Here is a 21,808-nt window from a genome sequence, read left to right on the forward strand (position 1 = left end):
GGGTTCCGACAGGTCCCCATTGACCCTAAGTCTGGCTCTGGGGTTGGCATACAACAATTTAACCCAATTAATAAAAGGTGTCCCCCACTCCAAAGCGCCTCAATACCGCCCAGAGATAAGGCCACTCGACACTGTCGAAGGCCTTAGCTGCATCTAGTGAAAAGATCGCTCTATTACCAGGATTATCTACGGGGAGCTGGAGGTTAAGAAACAAGCGCTGCAGGTTTAAGGCTGTAGCTCTCGTGGGGATAAAGCCCGATTGGTCTCTATGAATAATGCTCTGCACAACCGTAGACAGTCTAGTGGCCAGCATTTTGGCTAGGAGTTTAACGTCCGATGTCAACAGGGAGATGGGCCTATAAGAGTCAGCTAGCATTTGATCCTTACCAGGTTTAGGGATCAAGACTACGATTGCCTCGCACATAGAATCAGGCAAGGACCCTCTCTGCAGAGCGTCATTAAACACCTTCAAGAGAACGGGGACCATCTGTTCAGAATAGCACCCATACACCTCAGATTGCAGGCCATCCACTCCCGGGGACTTACCCCGCGGAGCGGCCTGCAATGCCGTGAGAAGCTCATCCGCAGTCAGAGGAGCATCCAGGCCCTCCACCTCCCGGGCAGAGAGCACCGGCAGATCGCATGCGTCCAAGAAGTTCTCCACCACTTGCGGGGGGGGCCGACACCTTAGATGAGTACAAATCCGAGTAAAACTCCCACAGAGCCCTAGAGATCTCAGGAGTGGTACTCCACAGGACACCCGAAGGGTCCCGAAGCGCAGTAATAAAAGCCGCCGGCTGCTGGGAATGAACCAACATAGCCAGCACGTGACCCGTACTCTCCCCCTCCTCAAAATGTTTCTGTTGAAGGAAAAAACGCTTGTTTTCAGCTAGCTGTAAAGCCACCGTCTTAGAGAGGGACTGAGCCGCTAGCCAGGAGCGTTGAGACTCCTCCGAAGGGTCATTAACATAAGCTGCCTCTGTCTTAGTCACCTCATCCAGTACGGTAGTCTCCCACGCCTTAGTAGAGGATTTAATGTTATTAATCAAGTAACTAAACTGCCCTCGCAGAGTCCCACACCACCCCCAGTTCAGCTGTGTTCAAATTAGTTGCAAGGAAGGAATTCAGTAAATCAGGTATGGGGTCAGGACGAGGAAAAAGTGTGAGCCAAAAAGGGTTCAGTTTCCAAAGGGGTCTCCCCGACCTAGACGGCAGGGACAGTCTGATCCGGAGCGGAGCATGGTCCGAGACCAATCTCGGCCCATACTCAGCCTCAACCACCAGAGGCAAGAGGGCCGGATTGCCAAACCCCAAATCGATTCGGGAGAGGCCAGACCATGCAGCCGAGTAGCAAGAGTACACCCGGTCGCCCGGATGTCCCATCCGCCAAACATCCGTCAGTCCCAACTCCCCCATCAACCGAGCAAAGGGAGACCCATTACCGGTCGGCGGAGGGGGCTCGGAGCGAGGGGTGAACCTGTCCCAATGGGGATCCAGAGTGGTGTGAAAATCACCAATTACCAACAGAGGGACCGCCGGAAGGCCAGCAATCCTCTCCGCCAGCAAGCCAATTACCCCTGCCAAAAACGGTGGGGGCACATACACTGCAAGTATCGCACATGACAGTCCCCCAATATTACACAGTAACAGCACAAATCTACCCTCCAGATCAACATAGGTAGAAGAGCAGGTAAAATTAACCCCCCGCCGTACCAACAGACTTACACCCCTAGAATATGTAGAGAAACTAGAATGGTACTGGTGGGGATACAAGCCAGGGGCTATACTGGGGGGGGGGGGGATCAGCAGACAAGTGGGTCTCCTGTAGGCAAACTACGTCCGCCTGCAGTCTTTTCAGGTTCCGTAGGACAGCAGTTTTCTTCACCGGGTTGTTCAGTCCACGCACATTCCAGGAAACAATGCACAAAGTATCAGCCATGACAGAGCACAGGGCAGAGTGGACATTGAAGGAGTTCAGAGCAATGGAGGACACAGCATCCCATTAGACCAAATAGGGGCAAAAAGGCATGTCCAAAAAAGGGCATCAGCCAGGCACTTCGAAAAGGGAGGGGCAGTCCGAATCTCCAGCAGGTACAGAAGAGATTCCAGGCATCAGGAAAGTAGGCCCTCCATGGGACAGCAAGGTTGGGGCAGTCATCTCCAGTGGTTAGGAAGGGGGTGGAAATCAGGAAAAACAGGGGTGCCAGAAGGTAACAGACAACAGAAGGTTGGGGATCCTCGGAGCGCCCACCGCCAACGTGGTTAGGTGAGCATCGGTCATCAGCAAAGTTCGTCCAACCAGGACCCATAGGGGGGAGAACGGTGGGAGACGCAGCTGTCTCAGCAGTCTCCACAGGAACAGTGTGTAAAACCAACAAGGGTGATAACGGTAGTCCGTGCATATAGGGCAGCTTCCGCCCAAAGAAGGGTGTCACAGGGGACACCCGATCATCAACGACAGCAACAGTTCAAATCCATGCCACAAGGTAGGTTTCAAGGAGCCCCCGGTCGTGGAGACAGGTCAGGGCGCTGCGCCCTACCCTCCACTTCCACCCACTGTGCCGCAGCCGCCGGGTTGTCAAAGAATTTCACACCATCCCGCGCTACCACTCGAAGTTCAGCAGGATAAAGCATGGCGTATTGCAGGTTCAGCGCTCTCAATCTCCGCTTCACCTCCCCAAACTTCGCCCTCTGCCTCTGCACCTCCGCCGAGTAGTCTGGAAAAAGAGAAATTTTGGAATTGTCCAACACCAATTTGTCTTGCAGGCCCCGGGCCTTGGTCAGGATAGTATCTCTGTCCTTGTAATTGAGCAATTTAAAGATGAAAGTGCGGGGAGGCGCTCCGGGAGGAAGGGGGCGCATGGGAACTCGATGCGCCCTTTCCACAGAGAACATGGGAGTAAAGGATTCCTGGCCAAAAGTCTCTAGCAACCATTTCTCAATGAAGTTAACAGGGTTCTTCCCCTCAGCCCGCTCTGGGATACCAATAGCTCTCACATTGTTACGTCTCATCCTGTTCTCAAGATCCTCCAACCTGGCTGCCTGCTGAGCAGCCAGGAGCGCAGTATGTTTAACCTCCCTCTGAAGGGAGGGCATATCATCCTCAATGGAGCTGACCCTGCCTTCCACAACTGCAGTTCGTTCCCTGAGTTTTTGCATGTCATGCCTAAGGAAGGGGATTTCAGTCTTAACTCCCTTCATCTCCATAGTGAGAGCAGCAATAGAGGTGTTGCAGGCTGTAACCGCGGCCATTATGTCCCTCAGAGTGGGCTCAGCATCAAGCACAGGGGAGGGAGGCTGAGGATTACCTGCAGTGTCCCAGGCAGAGAGCGCTGCAGAAATATCCCCAGCGGGGCAGTGTCATCGGCATCCGACTGAGGGGTAGGGGAGGCAGCAGAAGTGGTCGCTACAACAGAAGCAGATTTTGTGGCAGGCTTGGAAAAGAGGTTCTGGGCAGCTTCTTTGTAGGATGGCTTCTGAGAGCCACGCTTCGGCTGGGCGCCATCTTGGAGCTGTCTGTCCGTAGCATGGCGGCCTGTCGTCTGCCGAGAAGACAAGGTGCAGCGGGGGAGGATGACTCACCGGTTAATCCGGGCGTTCAGGAGGTCACGGAGCAGCGATTGCCGAAGAAACAGCGAGCCGATCGGGTGTCCTCAAGGATGAAAGTGCAGGATGCGGGAGCTACACACGTTCGGCTACATCCGCTGCTCAGCCACGCCCCTCGTTTGTAGAATTTTGAACAAAATAATGAATTTAATCCATTTTGGACTAAGGCTGTACCAAAACAAAAATGTGGAAAAAGTGAAGCGCTGTGAATACTTTTCAAGTGCACTGTACATTTTTGTGCTTTCACAAATCTGTTTGTTGGGTGCACACTCCTTGTGTACATGCATACATGTTATGAGACAGTACTGTATTTGGGATGCAATTATGCAGACTGTACTTTTGACCCAAAATATCGTCTCTGATGGTACAATGCATAAATAAAGAACAAATTAAAACCAAAAACATAGAAGGGCTGGGTTGAATGCAACTTCGCTCAAAGAGTTGCAGAACATCCTGGGCTTTGTGACTCTCACATGTGACCATACAGTGGGGAAAATAATTATTTGATCCCCTGCAGATTTTGTAAGCTTGCCCACCTGTCAGTTTTTATTGCGGTCAGTGCCTCTGTTAGGAAGATTTCCCCTCTCCCCTCTCTAGTTGTTCTGTTTGCCATTATCATTGAAAGTGAAAGTAAAAGAAAATCCAAAATTTTGGGTTGTTCCTAGAAAAGTAATAGAGGGGAAATCTTCCAATGAGGACACCAGTTCTGGTGAGCTGGGGGGCCCCAAGCAATTCCCTTAATTTGCAGGGATTTCCTCTTACTTCCCTTTTGGTAATGGGACAGTAAGCGAAGAGAAATCTCCACAATGAGATAGTGATGGCGAAAAAGAAAAATCTGACAGGGGTTATAACTAGGGATCGACCGATTATCGACAAAGCCGATATACTGGGGCCGATATGCACTTTCCCCAATATATCAGAATCGGCCGCTGAGGTTACCGATATTCGGTAAAGTGCTTGTACCGGAGTGAGGCCTGCAGCTAGAGGCATCACCCCGGTACCGGCGTCCATAGCCGACGGTCAGCTGTCTTGTAATGACAACCGATGCGGCTGAGAAGCCGCTCGGCTGTCATTACAAGGAGCGGAGGGGACGTCCCTCCCCCTCCTGCAGCTCACCCAGGTCTCCCGTCCCACTGGGAGACCTGGGCAACCAGCCTGCATGGCCACTGAAGAGAAGACCCAATCACAGCCGCGTTCGGCTCTGATCGGGTCTCCATGTAAAAACCCGGACGTGATGTCATGACATCACTTCCGGGTACTCGGCCCCAAATTAAAAAAAATTACAGCATTCAAAACAGCCAAACTTGGCGTTTCGAATGCTTTTAAGTGCAGAGGAGGGGTTTGAGGTCTTTTAGAACCCCAGATCCCTCCACAAGAGTACCTGTCAAAAAAAAAATATTTTTTTAATGTACGAAAATAACGGCCGATGATTAAAATATCACTATCGGCAATAAAAAAACAATATTGGTCGATCACTAGTTATAACCCTCCCTTGCTCTATCCAAAATGAATTTAGAAAGTTTTCCTATAGTTCTACTTTAGGGATTTATAGAAGATGTGTAAAGAACAGTGGACCAATATCCCACCTGGGATGTGTGCAAACCTGGCCAACTACAAGAAATGTCTTACCTCTGTGCATGCCAACAAGGGTTTCTTAACCAAGTACTAAATCATGTACTTATTTTACTCACTGAACTACAACTTAATTTATACCATTGGTTTTATTCATTTTTTTCTGGATTTTTCGTTGATATTCTGTCTCTAGTAGGGCTGAACGATATTCAATGGAACATCGAATATCGTGCTGCGGCCGTGGGCGATATTCACATCGCCGGATCATGCGATATTGGGGACTCAGTGAAGGCAGACGAATACAGCCGTCCCACATGTTAAATCCGGTGTTCTGCAGCTCTTCTGACTGGGCGGTGAGCAGCACGCTGTGAGCAGCGGCACAGGGAACCAATCAAGCGTGCCTGCACACCTGATTGGTTCGCTGTGCCGCTACTCACTACGTGATTGGTTCGCTGTGCTGTGGGGCGGAAGTGTATTGTGGGGAACTGGGAGTGTGCTTACGGTGCGAAGGAGTCGCCTGGTGAAGAGGACTGCAACTTCCAGCGTGACCCCCACTTCCCGCGTGTCCGTCATCCAGAGAGATTCCCCCCTGACTTCACAGCCCGACCATGAGGGACAAACAGAAGAGGCGGAGGGAGCGCACCTGGGCCGAGGCTGCCAAGAAGGTACCAAATACGGAGGGGAGGCGACTGTACCATGTACACCAGGAAGAGGTGGGTAATATCGCAATATATATCGTTGGGGAACAAATATCGCAATGTGATTTTTTTCCCCAATATCGTGCAGCCCTAGTCTCTAGCATTTAAAATACACCTATGATAAAATTATAGACCCTTCATTTCTTTGTAATTGGGCAAACTTACAAAATCTAAAGCAGATCAAATAATTATTTTCCCTCACTGTATATTAGTATGTTATAAAAGTTTCTGTAAAACAAATGTGCCAATTTGGATTTGTAACATTACTGTACAGAACACCAAAGGTTACCTTGTGCCTGTGCCACAAGGACACTGGCATTAAGCTGCCATTCTACATCTCCAGCTTCTTCTGCTTCCTCTTGAGATTTCATTCCATAGTTTCTTGCATCCTCTAGCAAGCCTAGTTCTAAATAACATCTCCCAATTTCATGAAACAGCCAAGTCTTCTCTAGGCTTGATGTTGCATGGGGAATCTTCTCTTCCCACCTATATTATAATATATTGAGAACACAAGTTTGATGAATTGGCCATGCTTGACCAGCAACCTAAATCAATCTGGTCATCCCCCAGAACGAACCCTGAATGCAGACTAGACATCACTAGGTGCTGGTCGAATTAAATAACTTTCCAATCCATTCATGCAGAAAACCCTCCTCCTTTTCCCACAATGCAATGTAGGGTGCCCTTCAGTAAGCTGTTGTGGCCCTGCATTGCAGGAGGTGCTGGGTGCAGTAGCTTTAGAAAGTTTGCAACAAACATGTGCATACTGCAGACACCTGAATTTCAGATGCTCCTTGGATGCCCTGAAATAACAGAATGGGGAGTTTTTTTGTACCGATCAGCAACAGGCAATACCCAGTCTGCAATTTTAAGGTTAACTGTCTAAGGGCAGGACCTTAGCTATAGCTAAACATTATTAACATAGAATATTGCAATATAAATCTAATACACACCATATCAAGACAGTAAGTGCCAGAACATCATTGTTCTACACTTCATGTGGCAGCTGACTAACACAGCATGCAAGTTTAAAGTGGTTGTAAACCTCAGACATGAAAATATGAACAAAGCACATCCCTCTATAGTGTGTACTCGTCTCTATTCAGATTGTCATTTCTGTCTGCTGCTGCGTTACTCTGCTATCAGAATGAGTCACTTCTGACAAGTTTCCCTGAAACCATGAGACAGAGGACGGACCTTCAGCTGATTGGCAGCCTTAGCTCTGTTCCCGTGTGCTGTGGGAAGGGTCGAGCGTCCCCTCCTTCCAATCATTTCTCAGAGCTCTCCACACTGACCTCTGCAGGATGTAACTTCAGCTCTCCATCCCCTTTTTTCTGACAGTTTAGACAAGCCTTATACATTCTGGACTTTAAACTGCTGTAGAGAAGAGAAGACTGCAGATAAACAGGTACAACTTATGTATGAGGATTTGTTTCATCTCGGTATATCACCTGAAGCCAGTCACTTCTATACTATACTGGGTATATGTAGGGGTTTACAACCACTTTAATGGTTCTTTGAGGATTTAAAAATTGCATAAACCAGCCCTGTATTTATATCCTAAATGAAAATACAATAGGTAGACCCAATTCCAATCTAGTTTCTTCTCCTGCTCAATTTTTATTTCCACATACTTACACTTTAAGGGCTTCCTTAAATTTCCCAATCCTGGCATATACTCTTCCTATATTATCCAGTGCCCGTGATTTTGCTTCAGGTAAGTCACTAAAAAGAAAATTGATTTTATTAAAATATTGTTTGAGCTTTTTTTAGTAGATATTTTCCTGATGAAAAATCCACATGGAACTACAAAGAAAAAATAAAAATAAATGAATAAACAAAAAATACACATACACATTGTAATACCTTGTAATCGGTCATGATTACATTACTGTGTGAAACCATTTCACCTCAGTTTTGTCCCTAGTGATTTGTCCAGTGCTCTGCCTGCACTTTTAGTGTGCTTTCTGCCTGGAAACTTGAGAACGTCCATGGCGTTCAAAAAGCGTTCCTTTAGGTCAAAAGCGGTTTTAGACCAGCTAGAAAACCGCAATAGTGAATTGGAATTACTTTAAGAATTGAGCGATAGTGATTCGTGGGGAAATTCGTCACAAGTGAGGACAGCGACAATTCTGCGACTGAGCTCAGTGATGCGCGAACTTGGTGCTCTATTGACTGCGGTACGGATCAGGCAGCGCCCCATAGATTCCCATTTACTGGAGCAACTGGTATGAAAGTAGACGTTGAACACAACAACCCCTTGACATACTTACAATTATTTCTGACCGATGAGGTTATTGAAAAAATAGTTACTGAGACAAACCGGTACAAAGAGCAACAATTAGCTACTCTGCATCTGAAGTTTTCAAGAAGCAGAAAGTGGAACCAGTAACCAGAAAGGGACATTTGGAAATTTCTGGGCCCAATAAGACTTCAGGGAGTGGTGGGGAAACCCCAGCAGAAGTGGTATTGGACAACTAATACATTACTTGCCACTCCATTCTTTGGCACGGTCATGTCAGAGTACAGATTTTCCCTGATCATTAAATATTTACACTTCGAAAACAACTAAGAATTTGATGAAACTACTCATTCTGCAACAAAACTAAAGAAAATTTAGGAAGTATCTCAAGTGATTCTAAAGAATTTCCAACTGAGCTATGTGCCAGAAAGAGACCAGCATAGATAAAAGTCTAATGGCCTACAAGGGAAGGCTCAGCTGGGTACAATACATTGTATCAAAGAGGGAGCGATTTGGCATAAAATCCTACATGCTATGCGAAGCGTCAACTGGCAACTTTTGGAATTCAGTCATATACACTGGAAAAGGAACAAAATTCAATCCAAAATACAGCAACTATGGAATGGAAACATCTTTCGTTCGCTCACTCATTGAGCCATTGCCAAATCAGGGCTATTATGCAACAACCGACAACTTTTATACGTCTCCTGAACTTTATGAGTTTCTTCTGCAAAAAAAAAAAAACAGATGCCTATGAAACCGTTAGGGCTAACCGGCGCAACATGCCGTCAACGTTTGGCAATAAGAAGTTGAAAACTAGAGAAATGGTTGCCTGGCAGAAAGGCAAACTGATGGCACTGCGATGGCATGACAAGAAAGATGTGTGCCTAATAAGTACAGTTCATAATACCTCCACTATTATGGTAGGCACGAAAGGTGGGAAAGAAATTGTGAAGCTACAAGTAGTGATAGACTACAATAACACCATGGAGGTGTCAACAGAGCCGACCAAGCAATGACATTCTACCCAGCAATGAGGAAACCGCAAAATAAGGACTACAAGAAGATCTTCAAACATCTTGAGCAATGCTTGTGAAATGCCTACATTCTACTAAAAACAAAGTGACAAGCCTGTGATTCATTCGGACTTCATTTGGAAAGTTGCCGAATGTATCTTTGTGAACCACCAAACACCATCAATGGCTGTGAATAGAGATGGACGTCGTGCTGTTGGCGTTGTCAACCCAGAACGTCTGACTGATCGTCACTTCATGGGCTACATCCCACCAACTGAGAAAAAGTCAGCACCTACAAGGATGTGCGTGGTTTGTTGCTCAAAACGAGATGAAGTGGAAGGAAAATCAGAAAGGAAACCAGGTTCTATTGTCCCGACTTTGTGCAGTCCCATGTTTCAAAACTTTTCATACCCGGGATGTTTACTAAACCAATATGCAGTGTCTAGCATTACAGTGATAAGTAATATTGCATCCTTGTTTGGACAAATTTCAGTGTTTTTGGTTTGATTCCATTATTGAATAAAATGTATTATATTATTATTTATGATTTCCTGTTTCAAACTTTATCATACCCAGGACGTCTTTTAGACTCTTGTTTGGACAGATTTAAGTGAATTATTTCTAAGAATTACAGGCCTACAATAGTAAAAAACAACAGATTTCTATGCATATCAATGTACCACTTTGACATTCAAAAACACTGACATAATCAGACCGCCAGGGAGGGTAAACTGTAGGGTCTTTTATTGTTTGATAGAAAAGATTAGAACCCCTGTCTGGGTTTCCTCTAGGAAGATTTCCCCACCTCTATTGGTCCTGGTGACCATTGTGTTATATATAGGAAATGAAGGAAAGTCTTAAAGATTTTGAGTGGTCACAGGAACAGGAGATGAGGGACATTTTTCAGTGGTCACACCTATTCCATTGACAACTGTCTAAGAGGGGGATTTCCCTCACTTTTGGAGAGATCTGCTCTTACTTGTATCTCTGGGAAAACGTCCCCAACAGGACACAGACCACAAAAAAGAAACTTGACAGGGGTACTACACCTTCCATGCTCTGTGCTAAACTATTTAACAAAAAAAAAAAAAAGTTTTGTCTTTACATATATTTTATGGTGTATTTTTAGAGCCTGAGATGAGCTTTAAAGAAATACAGTGGTGCCACCTCCCCACCTGCTGAATGGACACTAAAAACTAAAAATTCAGTAGCCCAGCTCACTCTGCTCTCCTAACCTCTCAGCCTGTTCCCTGTCAGCACATGTGCACACACCAGAGCCTGATTGGCTCCTGGATCTGCCCTTCCTCCTCTCCCCAAATGCTGCTGTGCACGGGATGATATCAAGACTGATTTAGATACTTCTACTCGTATGTAAAAATACCTCTCATTACTTACCACTTCAATACAGGGAACTTTTTCCCCTTCCGGCCAGGTCAATTTTCAGCTTTTAGCGCTGTTGAATTTTGAATGACAATTGCGCGGTCATGCAACACTGTACCTAAGCTAAATTTATGTCATTTTTTCCCACAAATACAGTAGAGCCTTCTTTTGGCGGCATTTGATCACCGCAAGGATTTTTCTTTTTTGCTACACAAATAAAAAAAAGACTGAAAAATGTTTAAAAAAAAAAAAATTTTTTTTGTTTATAGATACATTTTTTCCTGCACTGATAGGCACTGATGGGCACTGATATGCAGCACTGATATGCAGCATTGGTGGGCACTGATAGGCAGCACTGGTGGGCAATAATGGGCACTGGTGGGCGGCACTGATAGATGGCAATGATGGGCAGCACTGATGGCATGGGGTGCAGCACTGATGGGTAGGGCACCAGTGACCAGTGGCAGGCTCCCTGAGCCCTGATTGCCATCCCTGGTGGCCATCCCTGGTGGTTGTAGTGCCCCCCCCCCCCCAAGGGTCTGAGCTGGAAATCAATGCTCTGATTACCAGCACAGACCCCCCCCTGCTGTCAGGAGAGCCGCAGATCGGCTCTCCTATACTCATGCCTGTCAGGCACAAACTAAGGAAAGCTGATAAACAGCTCTTCCTGTTTACTATGTGACCAGCTGTGATTGGACACAGCTGGTCACATGGTAAAGAGACTACGTCAGTAGGCTCTTTACTGAGATCGGAGATGCAATGTGTCACTCTGCCGCTCTGCACGCCCCCGGTCTGGTCAGGATAATGTAGCCACCTTCCCGCCGTCTATCGCCTATAGGGCGGACTAGAAGTGGTTAAATGCAATACATGTGTTTATATTTGCATTTCATTTATTGTTAAAGTTGAACCCCGGGATAAGCAAATATTGTCAAAATACAAGAATTATGTATATAGTTCCTTGAATCTTGATGGACTTTGTGTATTTTTTCCAGATCTATGCACTTTTTGTGATTCATTCACCTCTGCCGAATACCACATCCAGAAGAGTGGCATCAATCTATACATTTATAAACCTGTAATAATACAATAATACACAAGCATAAGAACATATAGAATTACAAAAAAAAAAAAATAGATAAAATAAAATTCACCCAAGCCATTAAAGTTTTGCATTAAAATATAACATTCAGCAATGACTGTTATCTAAGATGAAGATACCATTGTTTTGCTATCTCCAAATCCTTTTTGTGACTTTTTAGAGCCTCATCCATTTGCCCCATGTCCATCTGAGCAGCCCCTATGCAACTATGTAGATTCCCAATTATCTCCTGCTTATTAGGCATGTCATCTTTCCAGCTTTTGATGTTCTTTAGGACTTGCTGTGCCTTTTTGTAGCTTCCCTCTGCATCTCCTTTGGAAAGTACTAGAAGAAGATCCAAAATATGGTAAGTTATATACTATCAATATACCATAGTTAACCTTCACATTTAACAACCTTGATTTATGCCAGTGGTAGTAATATCTGATAATACACAGATGGGAAAAAAGACCAAAACATTTCTTACAACAAAGGCACTTATAGACTAGGCATGTGACGGTATCAGATTTTCATGCTGCGATTAATTGATTAAGGTTTCGCCACGGTATATACGATATTATCACAGTATTCAATTATTAAATTTAAATTATTTAATTTCTACCTCACTTGAATTTCATTGCTGAATTTAGGGACTTTTTCACTTTTGCACATTATATAGTCAGTCAGTCAGTACATGTAAAACAGTAAATTAATACCCGCGCTGTGATGGATAAATATTTTTATATATATATATATATATATATATATATATCCTGAAGCTGCTGCTCACCAAGTAAAACACCAGGAAAAACTAAAAAACATATAGGCAGCGCTAGCAGGTAAAATCTATAAATAAGTGCTATATGATTACAGATTGGTATACTGTGATAAAAGATTTTCTAAAAATTAGGTGTATATAAATTCAATAAATATAAATTCATAAATATATAAAGTGCAACAGTAAATATGGTTAAGTGTATACAAAATCAGTGAATTTAAATTCATAAAGTGCGACAATAAATATGATCCAGAGTCCAAAATGTAATCATAAATAAAGTGCAAAATGTATTTAAGGTGCAGTCCAAACTTATATTCTTCCAAAGAAGTTATGGTGCCAAAAAGGTGCTCAGAATCCAAATAAAGTGCCCAAGTGCTCTTCAAAGAAAATCCCCCTATGGGGATGCACTCACCAGATTTGGGATGTAAATGAGCCTTAAACGTATGTAATATTCCGGTTGGAAAGTAATGTCTTTGATAACGCCCACAAGGCGGGCGAAACGCGTCGACGCACTTCCGGGCAGCGGCACGCTACAGCGTCATTTCCTGAGAACCACCGTGAACCGCACGCCGGCAGCGGACACGGAAGTGAAGGACTCTGCTGTATATGCTGACTAACGCCTAACAATTTATTACCTTTGTGAGTACCTTTTTTTAATTATATTAATAAATACATTACGGGCTTCACGATATCTGGCTTCTTTCCTTTCTTCTGAACACACTATTGAGGAGAGAGTGGAGAGGAGCTAGTAAGGAGCCAATAGTAAAAGATTGCAGCCATCCATCCATCCGGGCAAGGGAAACCTTAAGGATCCGTGAGGCTGCTTTTACTTTCCAACCGGAATATTACATACGTTTAAGGCTCATTTACATCCCAAATCTGGTGAGTGCATCCCCATAGGGGGATTTTCTTTGAAGAGCACTTGGGCACTTTATTTGGGATTCTGAGCACCTTTTTGGCACCATAACTTCTTTGGAAGAATATAAGTTTGGACTGCACCTTAAATACATTTTGCACTTTATTTATGATTACATTTTGGACTCTGGATCATATTTATTGTCGCACTTTATGAATTTAAATTCACTGATTTTGTATACACTTAATCATATTTACTGTTGCACTTTATATATTTATGAATTTATATTTATTGAATTTATATACACCTAATTTTTAGAAAATCTTTTATCACAGTATACCAATCTTTAATCATATAGCACTTATTTATAGATTTTACCTGCTAGCGCTGCCTATATGTTTTTTAGTCAGTCAGGACAGACTTTGTGAACTAGGCCTAAAATAAGCCATCAAGCAGTGTCTGGCCTACCTGGTGAGGACTGGTCCTGGCGCTCAGCTCCGATCCGATGGCCTGGTCATTAATGGGGCAAATCCTTGTGGTTCAGAAGTGGTTAAACCTAAAGGAGGACCGGTGTTATTTATAAATTACTTTACTATTGCTTTAGGCCTGGTTCACATGTATGCGGGTTGGCGGCCCACATTTGCACAGGCATAACAGCCCATTGATTCGAACGGGCTGCTATGCCCTCATTTTCCGCAGAAAAAAAGGTGCATGCAACATTTTAAAAAAATGCAGTGGCCGTGAAATCCATCCTGCCTTTGTACCATAAGACTTACCTGCAGTTCCTGCTCTGGCAAGCTTTCTGCGTTTTTTATATATGTGGGCCCAGCATTTAAAAACACTGTTTCCATGTGCAGGAACTGCAGGTAAGCCGCATGGTGTAAAAGAAGGATGGATTTCACTGCCAGTGCATTTTTAAAATTCTGCATGCACCTTTTTTCAGCTGAAAACGCAGCTCAAGCCCATTCGAATCAATGGGCTGCTATGCCGCCAACCCGCATACATGTGAACAAGGCCTAAAGCAATAGTAAAGTAATTTATAGATAAAAACACCGGTCCTCCTGCAGGTTTAACCACTTCTGGACCGCAAGGATTTGCCCCCTTAATGACCAGGCCATCGGATCGGAGCCGAGCGCCAAAACCAGTCACCAAGTAGGCCAGACACTGCTTGATGGATATATAATTATGTAATGTGGGCTGCTATGCATGTGCATATAATATATATGCTGCTATGCCCGTGTATGTATGCGTGTGTATATATATATATATATATATATATATATATATATATACATACACACACACACATCTCCATCTACCTCTCTCATATATATTTATTTATTTTAGGTATAGCGCTGTCAATTTACCCAGCGCTTTACAATTACATTGTACATTCACATCAGTCCCCGCCCTCAAGGCGCGTACAATCTAAGGTCCCTAACTCACATTCATACATACATAGTAGGGCCAATTTTATACAGGATTAACCTTTCAGCAAGTCTTTGGAGTGTGGGAGGAAACCGGAGTACCCGGAGGAAACCCACGCAGGCACAGGGAGAACATGCAAACTCCAGGCAGGTAGTGTCGTGGTTGGGATTCGAACCAGCGACCCTCTTGCTGCTAGGTGAAAGTGCTAACCACTACACCACTGTGCCTATATCTATATATCGCTCTATCTAATCTATCTATATATAGCTATCTATCCATCTATCTATATCTCTATCTATATAGCTCCATCTATCTATGTATATATATATATATATATATATATAAAATATCTCTATCTTTCTAGATCTATCTATCTAGATCTATCCATCCTAATTTATCTATCTATCCTAATCTATGTAAAGGTACTTGCATTGACTTGCCTTGTATTAGGCAGTGTTTCTGTCTGTGTCTGAGCCCTGGAAGAAGCATGTGCGCGTGTGCTGGGAGCCGTCTGATTGGTTACAGGGAGGAGCTGAGCTCTCTCGCTCTAGGATCATATTAGCAGACCTGTCTCTATTGAGTGAGTGAACTGTTTCATAGGAGTCAGCTCACTGAAAAGTATCAATCCAAAAGGCAGACTGGGAGAGCAGAAAAGCACGGTATTTTAAAAATGACCACAACAACAATACCGTGGGTATGCAATACCGCGATATATCCAATTACCGAAAACCGGCATCTCTCTATTATAGACAGTAGAAGGTTGGAAAATTGACAACAAAACCACTGAAAGAGCAGAAAGGGCTCTGTGGCAAGTTCACAGCTTGGACATTCTGGAGACACAGAATAGCTTAATTTGACAAGTCTTGGAGTGGCTGTCAAACTATTATATATATATATATATATATATATATATATATATATATATATATATATATATATATATATATGTATTACACACACACACACAATCTCACAAAAGCGAGTACACCTCTCACATTTTTGTAAATATATTATAACTTTTTATGTGACAACATAAAAACACTTTTCTAAAATGTAAATTAGTGAGTGTACAGCTTGTATAACAGTGTAAATTTGCTGTCCCCTCAAAATAACTCAACACACAGCCATTAATGTCTAAACTGCTGGCAACACCCCTAAGTGAAAATGTCGTAATTGGGCCCGATTAGCCATTTTCCCTCCCCGTTGACATGTGACTGGTTAGTGTTACAAAGTCTCAGGTGTGAATTGGGAGCAGGTGTGTTAAATTTGGTGTCATCGCTCTCACTCTCTCATACTGGTCACTGGAAGTTCAACATGGCACCTCATGGCAAAGAACTCTCTGAGGATGTGAAAAAAAGAATGGTTGCTCTACATAAAGATGGCCTAGGCTATAAGAAGGTTGCCAAGACCCTGAAACTGAGCTGCAGCATGTTGGCCAAGACAATACAGCAGTTTAACAGGACAGATTCCACTCAGAACAGGCCTCGCCATGGTTGACCAAAGAAGTTGAGTGCACGTGCTCAGCATCATATCCAGAGGTTGTCTTTGGGAAATAGATGTATGAGTGCTGCTAGCATTGCTGCAGAGGTTGAAGGGGTGGGGGGATCAGCCTGTCCATGCTCAGACCATACACCGCACACTGCATCAAATTGGTCTGCATGGCTGTCGTCCCAGAAGGAAGCCTCTTCTAAAGATTATACACAAGAAAGCCCGCAAATGTTTGCTGAAGACAAGCAGACAAATGACATGGATTACTGGAACAATGTCCTGTGGTCTGATGAGACCAAGATAAACTTATTTGGTTCAGATGGTGTCAAGCGTGTGTTGGTGGCAACTAGGTGAGGAGTACAAAGACAAGTGTGTCTTGCCTACAGTAAAGCATGGTGGTGGGAGTGTCATGGTCTGGGGCTGCATGAGTGCTGCCGGCACTGGGGAGCTACAACTCATTGAGGGAACCATGAATGCCAACATGTACTGCGACTTACTGAAGCAGAGCATGATCCCCTCCCTCCGGAGACTGGGTCACAGGGCAGTATTCCAACATGATAATGACCCCAAACCCACCTCCAAAATGACCACTGCCTTCCTAAAGAAGCTGAGGGTAAAGGTGATGGATTGGCCAAGCATGTCTCCAGACCTAAACCCTATTGAGCACCTGTGGAGCATCCTCAAACAGAAGGTGGAGGAGCGCAAGGTCTCTAATGCCCCGTACACACGCGCAGATTATCTGAAGACTTTTGTCTTCAGATTTACCTTTTCTATGTAGTGCAAGGGCCTGCCGGATTGCATACAAATTGAAAGTGTTTAGGTTTGACCTCATATTATATGGTTTTGGTAAGTCTGCAGACAAAAGTCTTCAGATAATCTGCACGTGTGTACGGGGCATAACATCCACCAGCTCCGTGATGTCATAATGGAGGAGTGGAAGAGGACTCCAGTGACACCCTGTGAAGCTCTGGTAAACTATGCCCAAGAGGGTTAAGGCAGTGCTAGAAAATAATGGTGGCCACACAAAATATTGACACTTTGGGCCCAATTTTGAGATTTTCACTTTACTTAGGGTTGTACTCACTTTTACTGCCAGTGGTTTAGACATTAATGGCTGTGTGTTGAGTTATTTTGAGGGGACAGCAAATTTACACTGTTATACAAGCTGTACACTCTCTACTTTACATTGTTGTCACATGAAAAGATATAATAAAATATTTACAAAAATGTGAGGGGTGTACTCACTTTTGTGAGATACTGTGTATATATATCTATACAATATATAAGTACATACACAAGTCAATCTCTTCCATGCTGTTAAGGACATATTGGTGGGGATCAGATGATTTGATTTGTTGTCTTTTCCACTTCTGCTGCATTATTCTGCGGTCTCTCTCACGTGCATAGATAGGCTTTTGCTGCCTCCAGAACTCTGTGCGTGTATCCAGGTAGGTGATTGCATTAATTATCAGGTCTTGCAGCTTCAACCCACTTCGAGTATTTCCTTTCACCAGGCCTATGAAAATGAAAATGCAATTTAAATAGGGTTGATTACTAGCATACATTCATCAGCTTTTACAGTTTGATCAAGCACACTTCTATCACCATATCCAAGTCTTCCTATACATGGTGTTTCTTTGGACTCATTGTGCATTCATGCTAGTTGTTCTCTATAAAATATCTCTTTCAAAGATGTATACAGCTATATCACTACTTATTGATGCTTTGCTGACCTAGCGTATGTATAAAAACATACCTTGCTTTGTGCACTGGTCCAAATCATTTGGTGAAGGGGGGATTATAGTGTGGGGTTGTTTATCAGGGGTTGGCCCCTTAGTGCTAATGAAGGCAACTCTTAAGGCTTCAGCCTATCAAGACATTTTGGACAATTTTATGCTCCTGACTAGTTTGGGGATGGCCCCTTCCTGCTTCAACATGACTGCACACCAGTGCAAAAAGATATTTTCTGCATCTGCCCCTAAGGAAGTGGAGCGATTCCACGAAACACGTAGGCCTTATCTGCTCTTTTTTTATCAGATGGCTCATTATGCCTTATCTATTCAGTTTTTACTACTATATACTGTTGTTGAAGTGGTTCATGTCATCTAGGATAGCTGCTCTACACCTATCATGCTATGTACCATTATGTGACTTAGTTCTTATGTATATTGGTTTAAAACTTACATATGCACATTGTAACATGATAGGCATTTATCATCTAAGAGAAAAAACTAGAAATATGGATGGTACAAACTTATGTATGCACATTGTATCCTGATATGCATTTATCATGTAACATTGACTACTTTTTCTATGCCGCACATGCCTCATTTAAAGTCCCTAAACCCCCCTTCTATTGCTACAGTGCAATAGAACACTTTTGGGATGAATCAAAGTGGAGACTGCGAGCCCGGCCTTCTCGTCCAACATCAGTGCCTGACCTCACAAATGCGCTTTTGGAAGAATGGTCAAACATTCCCATAGACACACTCCTAAACCTTGTGGACAGACTTCCCAGAAGAGTTAAAGCGGGTAAAGCTGCAAAGGGTGGGCCAACTCAATATTGAACCCTATGGACTAAAATGCCATTAAAGTTCATGTGTTCATATATACACTGTTAAAAAAATAAACTAAAGGAACACTTTTTAATCAGAGTATAGCATCAAGTCAAATAAACTCTGGGGGTATTGATCTGGTCAATTAGGTAGCAGTAGGGGTTGTTAATTCGTTTCCGCTGCTTTGGTGTTAATGAAATTAACAACAGGTGCACCAGGGTGGGCAACAATGAGACAACCCCCAAAACAGGAATGGCTTTCCAGGTAAAGACCATTGACTTTTTTCCCTAGTCATCTTTTCTGACTGTTTTTCGCTAGTTTTGCATTTGGCTAGGGTCAGTGTCGCTACTGGTAGCATGAGACAATACCTGGACCCTATAGAGGTTGCACAGGCAGTCCAACTCCTCCAGGATAGCACATCAATACATGCCATTGCCAGAAGTCTCAAGAGCATGGAGGAGATTCCAGGAGACAGGCAGTTACAGAGCTCAACAGGGCAGTAGAAAGTCCTTAACGCATCAGCAGGACCAGTATCTGCTCCTTTGTGCAAGGAGGAATAGGATGAGGACTGCCAGAGCCCTACAAAATGACCTCCAGCAGGCCACTGGTGTAAATGTCTCTGACCAAACAATCAGAAACCGACTTCATGAGGGTGACCTGAGGGACCGATGTCCTTCAGTTGGCCCTCTGCTCACTGCCTGGCACCATGGTGATCAATTGCCATTGAACACCAGAGATGTATAGTAACGAAGTAGAACTACTTAAGTACTGTACTTAACCACTTAAGCCCCGGAGGATTTGGCTGCTAAACGACCAGAGGCTATTTTGCGATTCGGCACTGCGTGACTTTAACGGACAATTGCGCGGTCGTGCGACGCTGTACCTAAACGAATTTGGCGTCCTTTTTTTCCCACAAACAGAGCTTTCTTTTGGCGGTATTTGATCACCTGTGCGATTTTTTGATCACGCGCTATAAACAAAAAAAGAGCGTCAATTTTGCAAAAATGGCAATATTTTTCCCTTTTTTTTATATGAAATTCCCCCAAAAAAAAATGTAAAAATCAAAATTTTTTAATATTTTCGGCCAATTTGTTTTATGCTACCTATGTTTGGTAAAAAAAAAATCGCAAAAAGCGTATTTTGATTGGTTTGCGCAAAAGTTATTGCGTTTACTAACAAAGGGAAAGATTTTTGTCATTTTTGTTGTTTTTTTTTTTAACGCGTAATGGCGGCGATCTGCGATTTTTTTTGCGGTACTGCGACATTGCGGCGGACAGATCGGACCCTTGACTGACATTTTTGACACTTTTGGGGTTACCAGTGACATTTCTACAGTAATCAGTGCTATACATATGCACTGTTACTGTAAAAATACACTGGTAGTGAAGGGGTTAACTTTATTTGAGAGGGAGGGGCTGTGTGTGTCCCTAGGGGCGTGATTCTAACTGTGATTGGCTGTGGCTTCAACTGTATGCAGAGTGATCAATGGATCTACATAGTAGATCCATGTGATCATCTCTCATACAGAGAGGAGAATGACAGGCAGCTTGTTTACACAAGCTGCCTGACTTTCTCCCTCTCCCCCGCCGATCGCAGAGTGGCCGGCGGCGATCGGGTCCGCCGGTCACACGCGCGGGGGGGTCCGTGACCACGCGGGAGCGGGAGCGCGCCTCCGGCGGCGCTCGCTCGCTCCCTAAACCCTCACAGGCGAGCGACGTAGACCTACGTCACTTTGCCTGTGAGGGGCTGACCGCCGCCGTAGATAGTCGTGCGGCGGTCGGCAAGTGGTTAAGTACCGAAATGCGGTATCTGTACTTTCCTAGAGTAGAATTTTTTTCTCCTACTTCTACTTTTACTTCACTACATTTTTTCAATGATTTTGATACTTCTACTCAAGTATTTTTTTTTTGTGCTGCATAGTTACTCGTTATTTTTAAAAAAATTACCACTGCCAGAACAGTAGATGGCAGGTTGCATAAAGCTCAAAAAAATGTGTATAATGTCATTTGTAAATCAGCGCATACGAAAATAAAGGCTGTGTATAATAAAAGCTGCTATACCAAATCTTTCCAATAAAAAGAAAATATGAAACAAACAAATAAATGGTGCTACAGCGCTTAAAGTGCATCAAGAAACTACTAACAAACACAGGTTAATCATTTGAATAAATCATTTGAAATAATAAAAACAATATGATGTTCATACTTTTGACTTTCTTTAATAACTACATAACACAGTACTTGTACTTCTACTTTCAGTACTTGAGTAGAAATTTTTTTTCAAAACTACTGGTACTTTTTACTTTTAGTACTTAAGTAGCAAATTTTTTGAAAAAACTACTTGCAATACTTAAGTAAAAAAAATGTTGAATACTTTAGTACTTCTACTTAAGTAACTTTTTCTGCGAGCACTTCCACTTCTACTCAAGTAATTTTTTGATCGAGCACTTGTACTTTTACTCAAGTAGAAATTTCGAGTACTTTATACAAGTCTGTTGAACACCAGAATTGGCAGGTCCGCCACGTGCGCCCTGTGCTTTTAACAGATGAGAGCAGGTTCACCCTGAGCACATGTGACAGAGGTGAAAGAGTCAGGAGAAGCCGTGGGGAACGTTATGTTGCCTGTAATATCGTCAGACTTGTATAAAGTACTCGAAATTTCTACTTGAGTAAAAGTACAAGTGCTCGATCAAAAAATTACTTGAGTAGAAGTGGAAGTGCTCGCAGAAAAAGTTACTTAAGTAGAAGTACTAAAGTATTCAACATTTTTTTTACTTAAGTATTGCAAGTAGTTTTTTCAAAAAATTTGCTACTTAAGTACTAAAAGTAAAAAGTACCAGTAGTTTTGAAAAAAAATTTCTACTCAAGTACTGAAAGTAGAAGTACAAGTACTGTGTTATGTAGTTATTAAAGAAAGAAGTCAAAAGTATGAACATCATATTGTTTTTATTATTTCAAATGATTTATTCAAATGATTAACCTGTGTTTGTTAGTAGTTTCTTGATGCACTTTAAGCGCTGTAGCACCATTTATTTGTTTGTTTCATATTTTCTTTTTATTGGAAAGATTTGGTATAGCAGCTTTTATTATACACAGCCTTTATTTTCGTATG

The 21,808-nt window shown here is 43.2% G+C and overlaps 1 protein-coding gene across 2 annotated transcripts in view; it reads right to left on the reverse strand.

Annotated features, from left to right (window-relative positions):
• Positions 1-21,808, reverse strand: part of ODAD4 (outer dynein arm docking complex subunit 4) — a 104,157-nt gene that overhangs the window by 17,917 nt on the left and 64,432 nt on the right. For both annotated transcript variants that reach the window (XM_082271452.1, XM_082271451.1), the window contains exons 6-9: positions 17,437-17,658; positions 11,733-11,937; positions 7,515-7,601; positions 6,166-6,362 (exon numbers count right to left, since the gene is read on the reverse strand). In XM_082271452.1, the coding sequence (XP_082127578.1) occupies positions 6,166-6,362; positions 7,515-7,601; positions 11,733-11,937; positions 17,437-17,658 (711 nt within the window). The remainder of the gene's footprint in view (positions 1-6,165; positions 6,363-7,514; positions 7,602-11,732; positions 11,938-17,436; positions 17,659-21,808) is intronic.

This window comes from Pelophylax lessonae (assembly GCF_965119305.1).
Source record: "Pelophylax lessonae genome assembly, chromosome: 11".
Classification (NCBI taxonomy): Eukaryota; Metazoa; Chordata; class Amphibia; order Anura; family Ranidae; genus Pelophylax; species Pelophylax lessonae.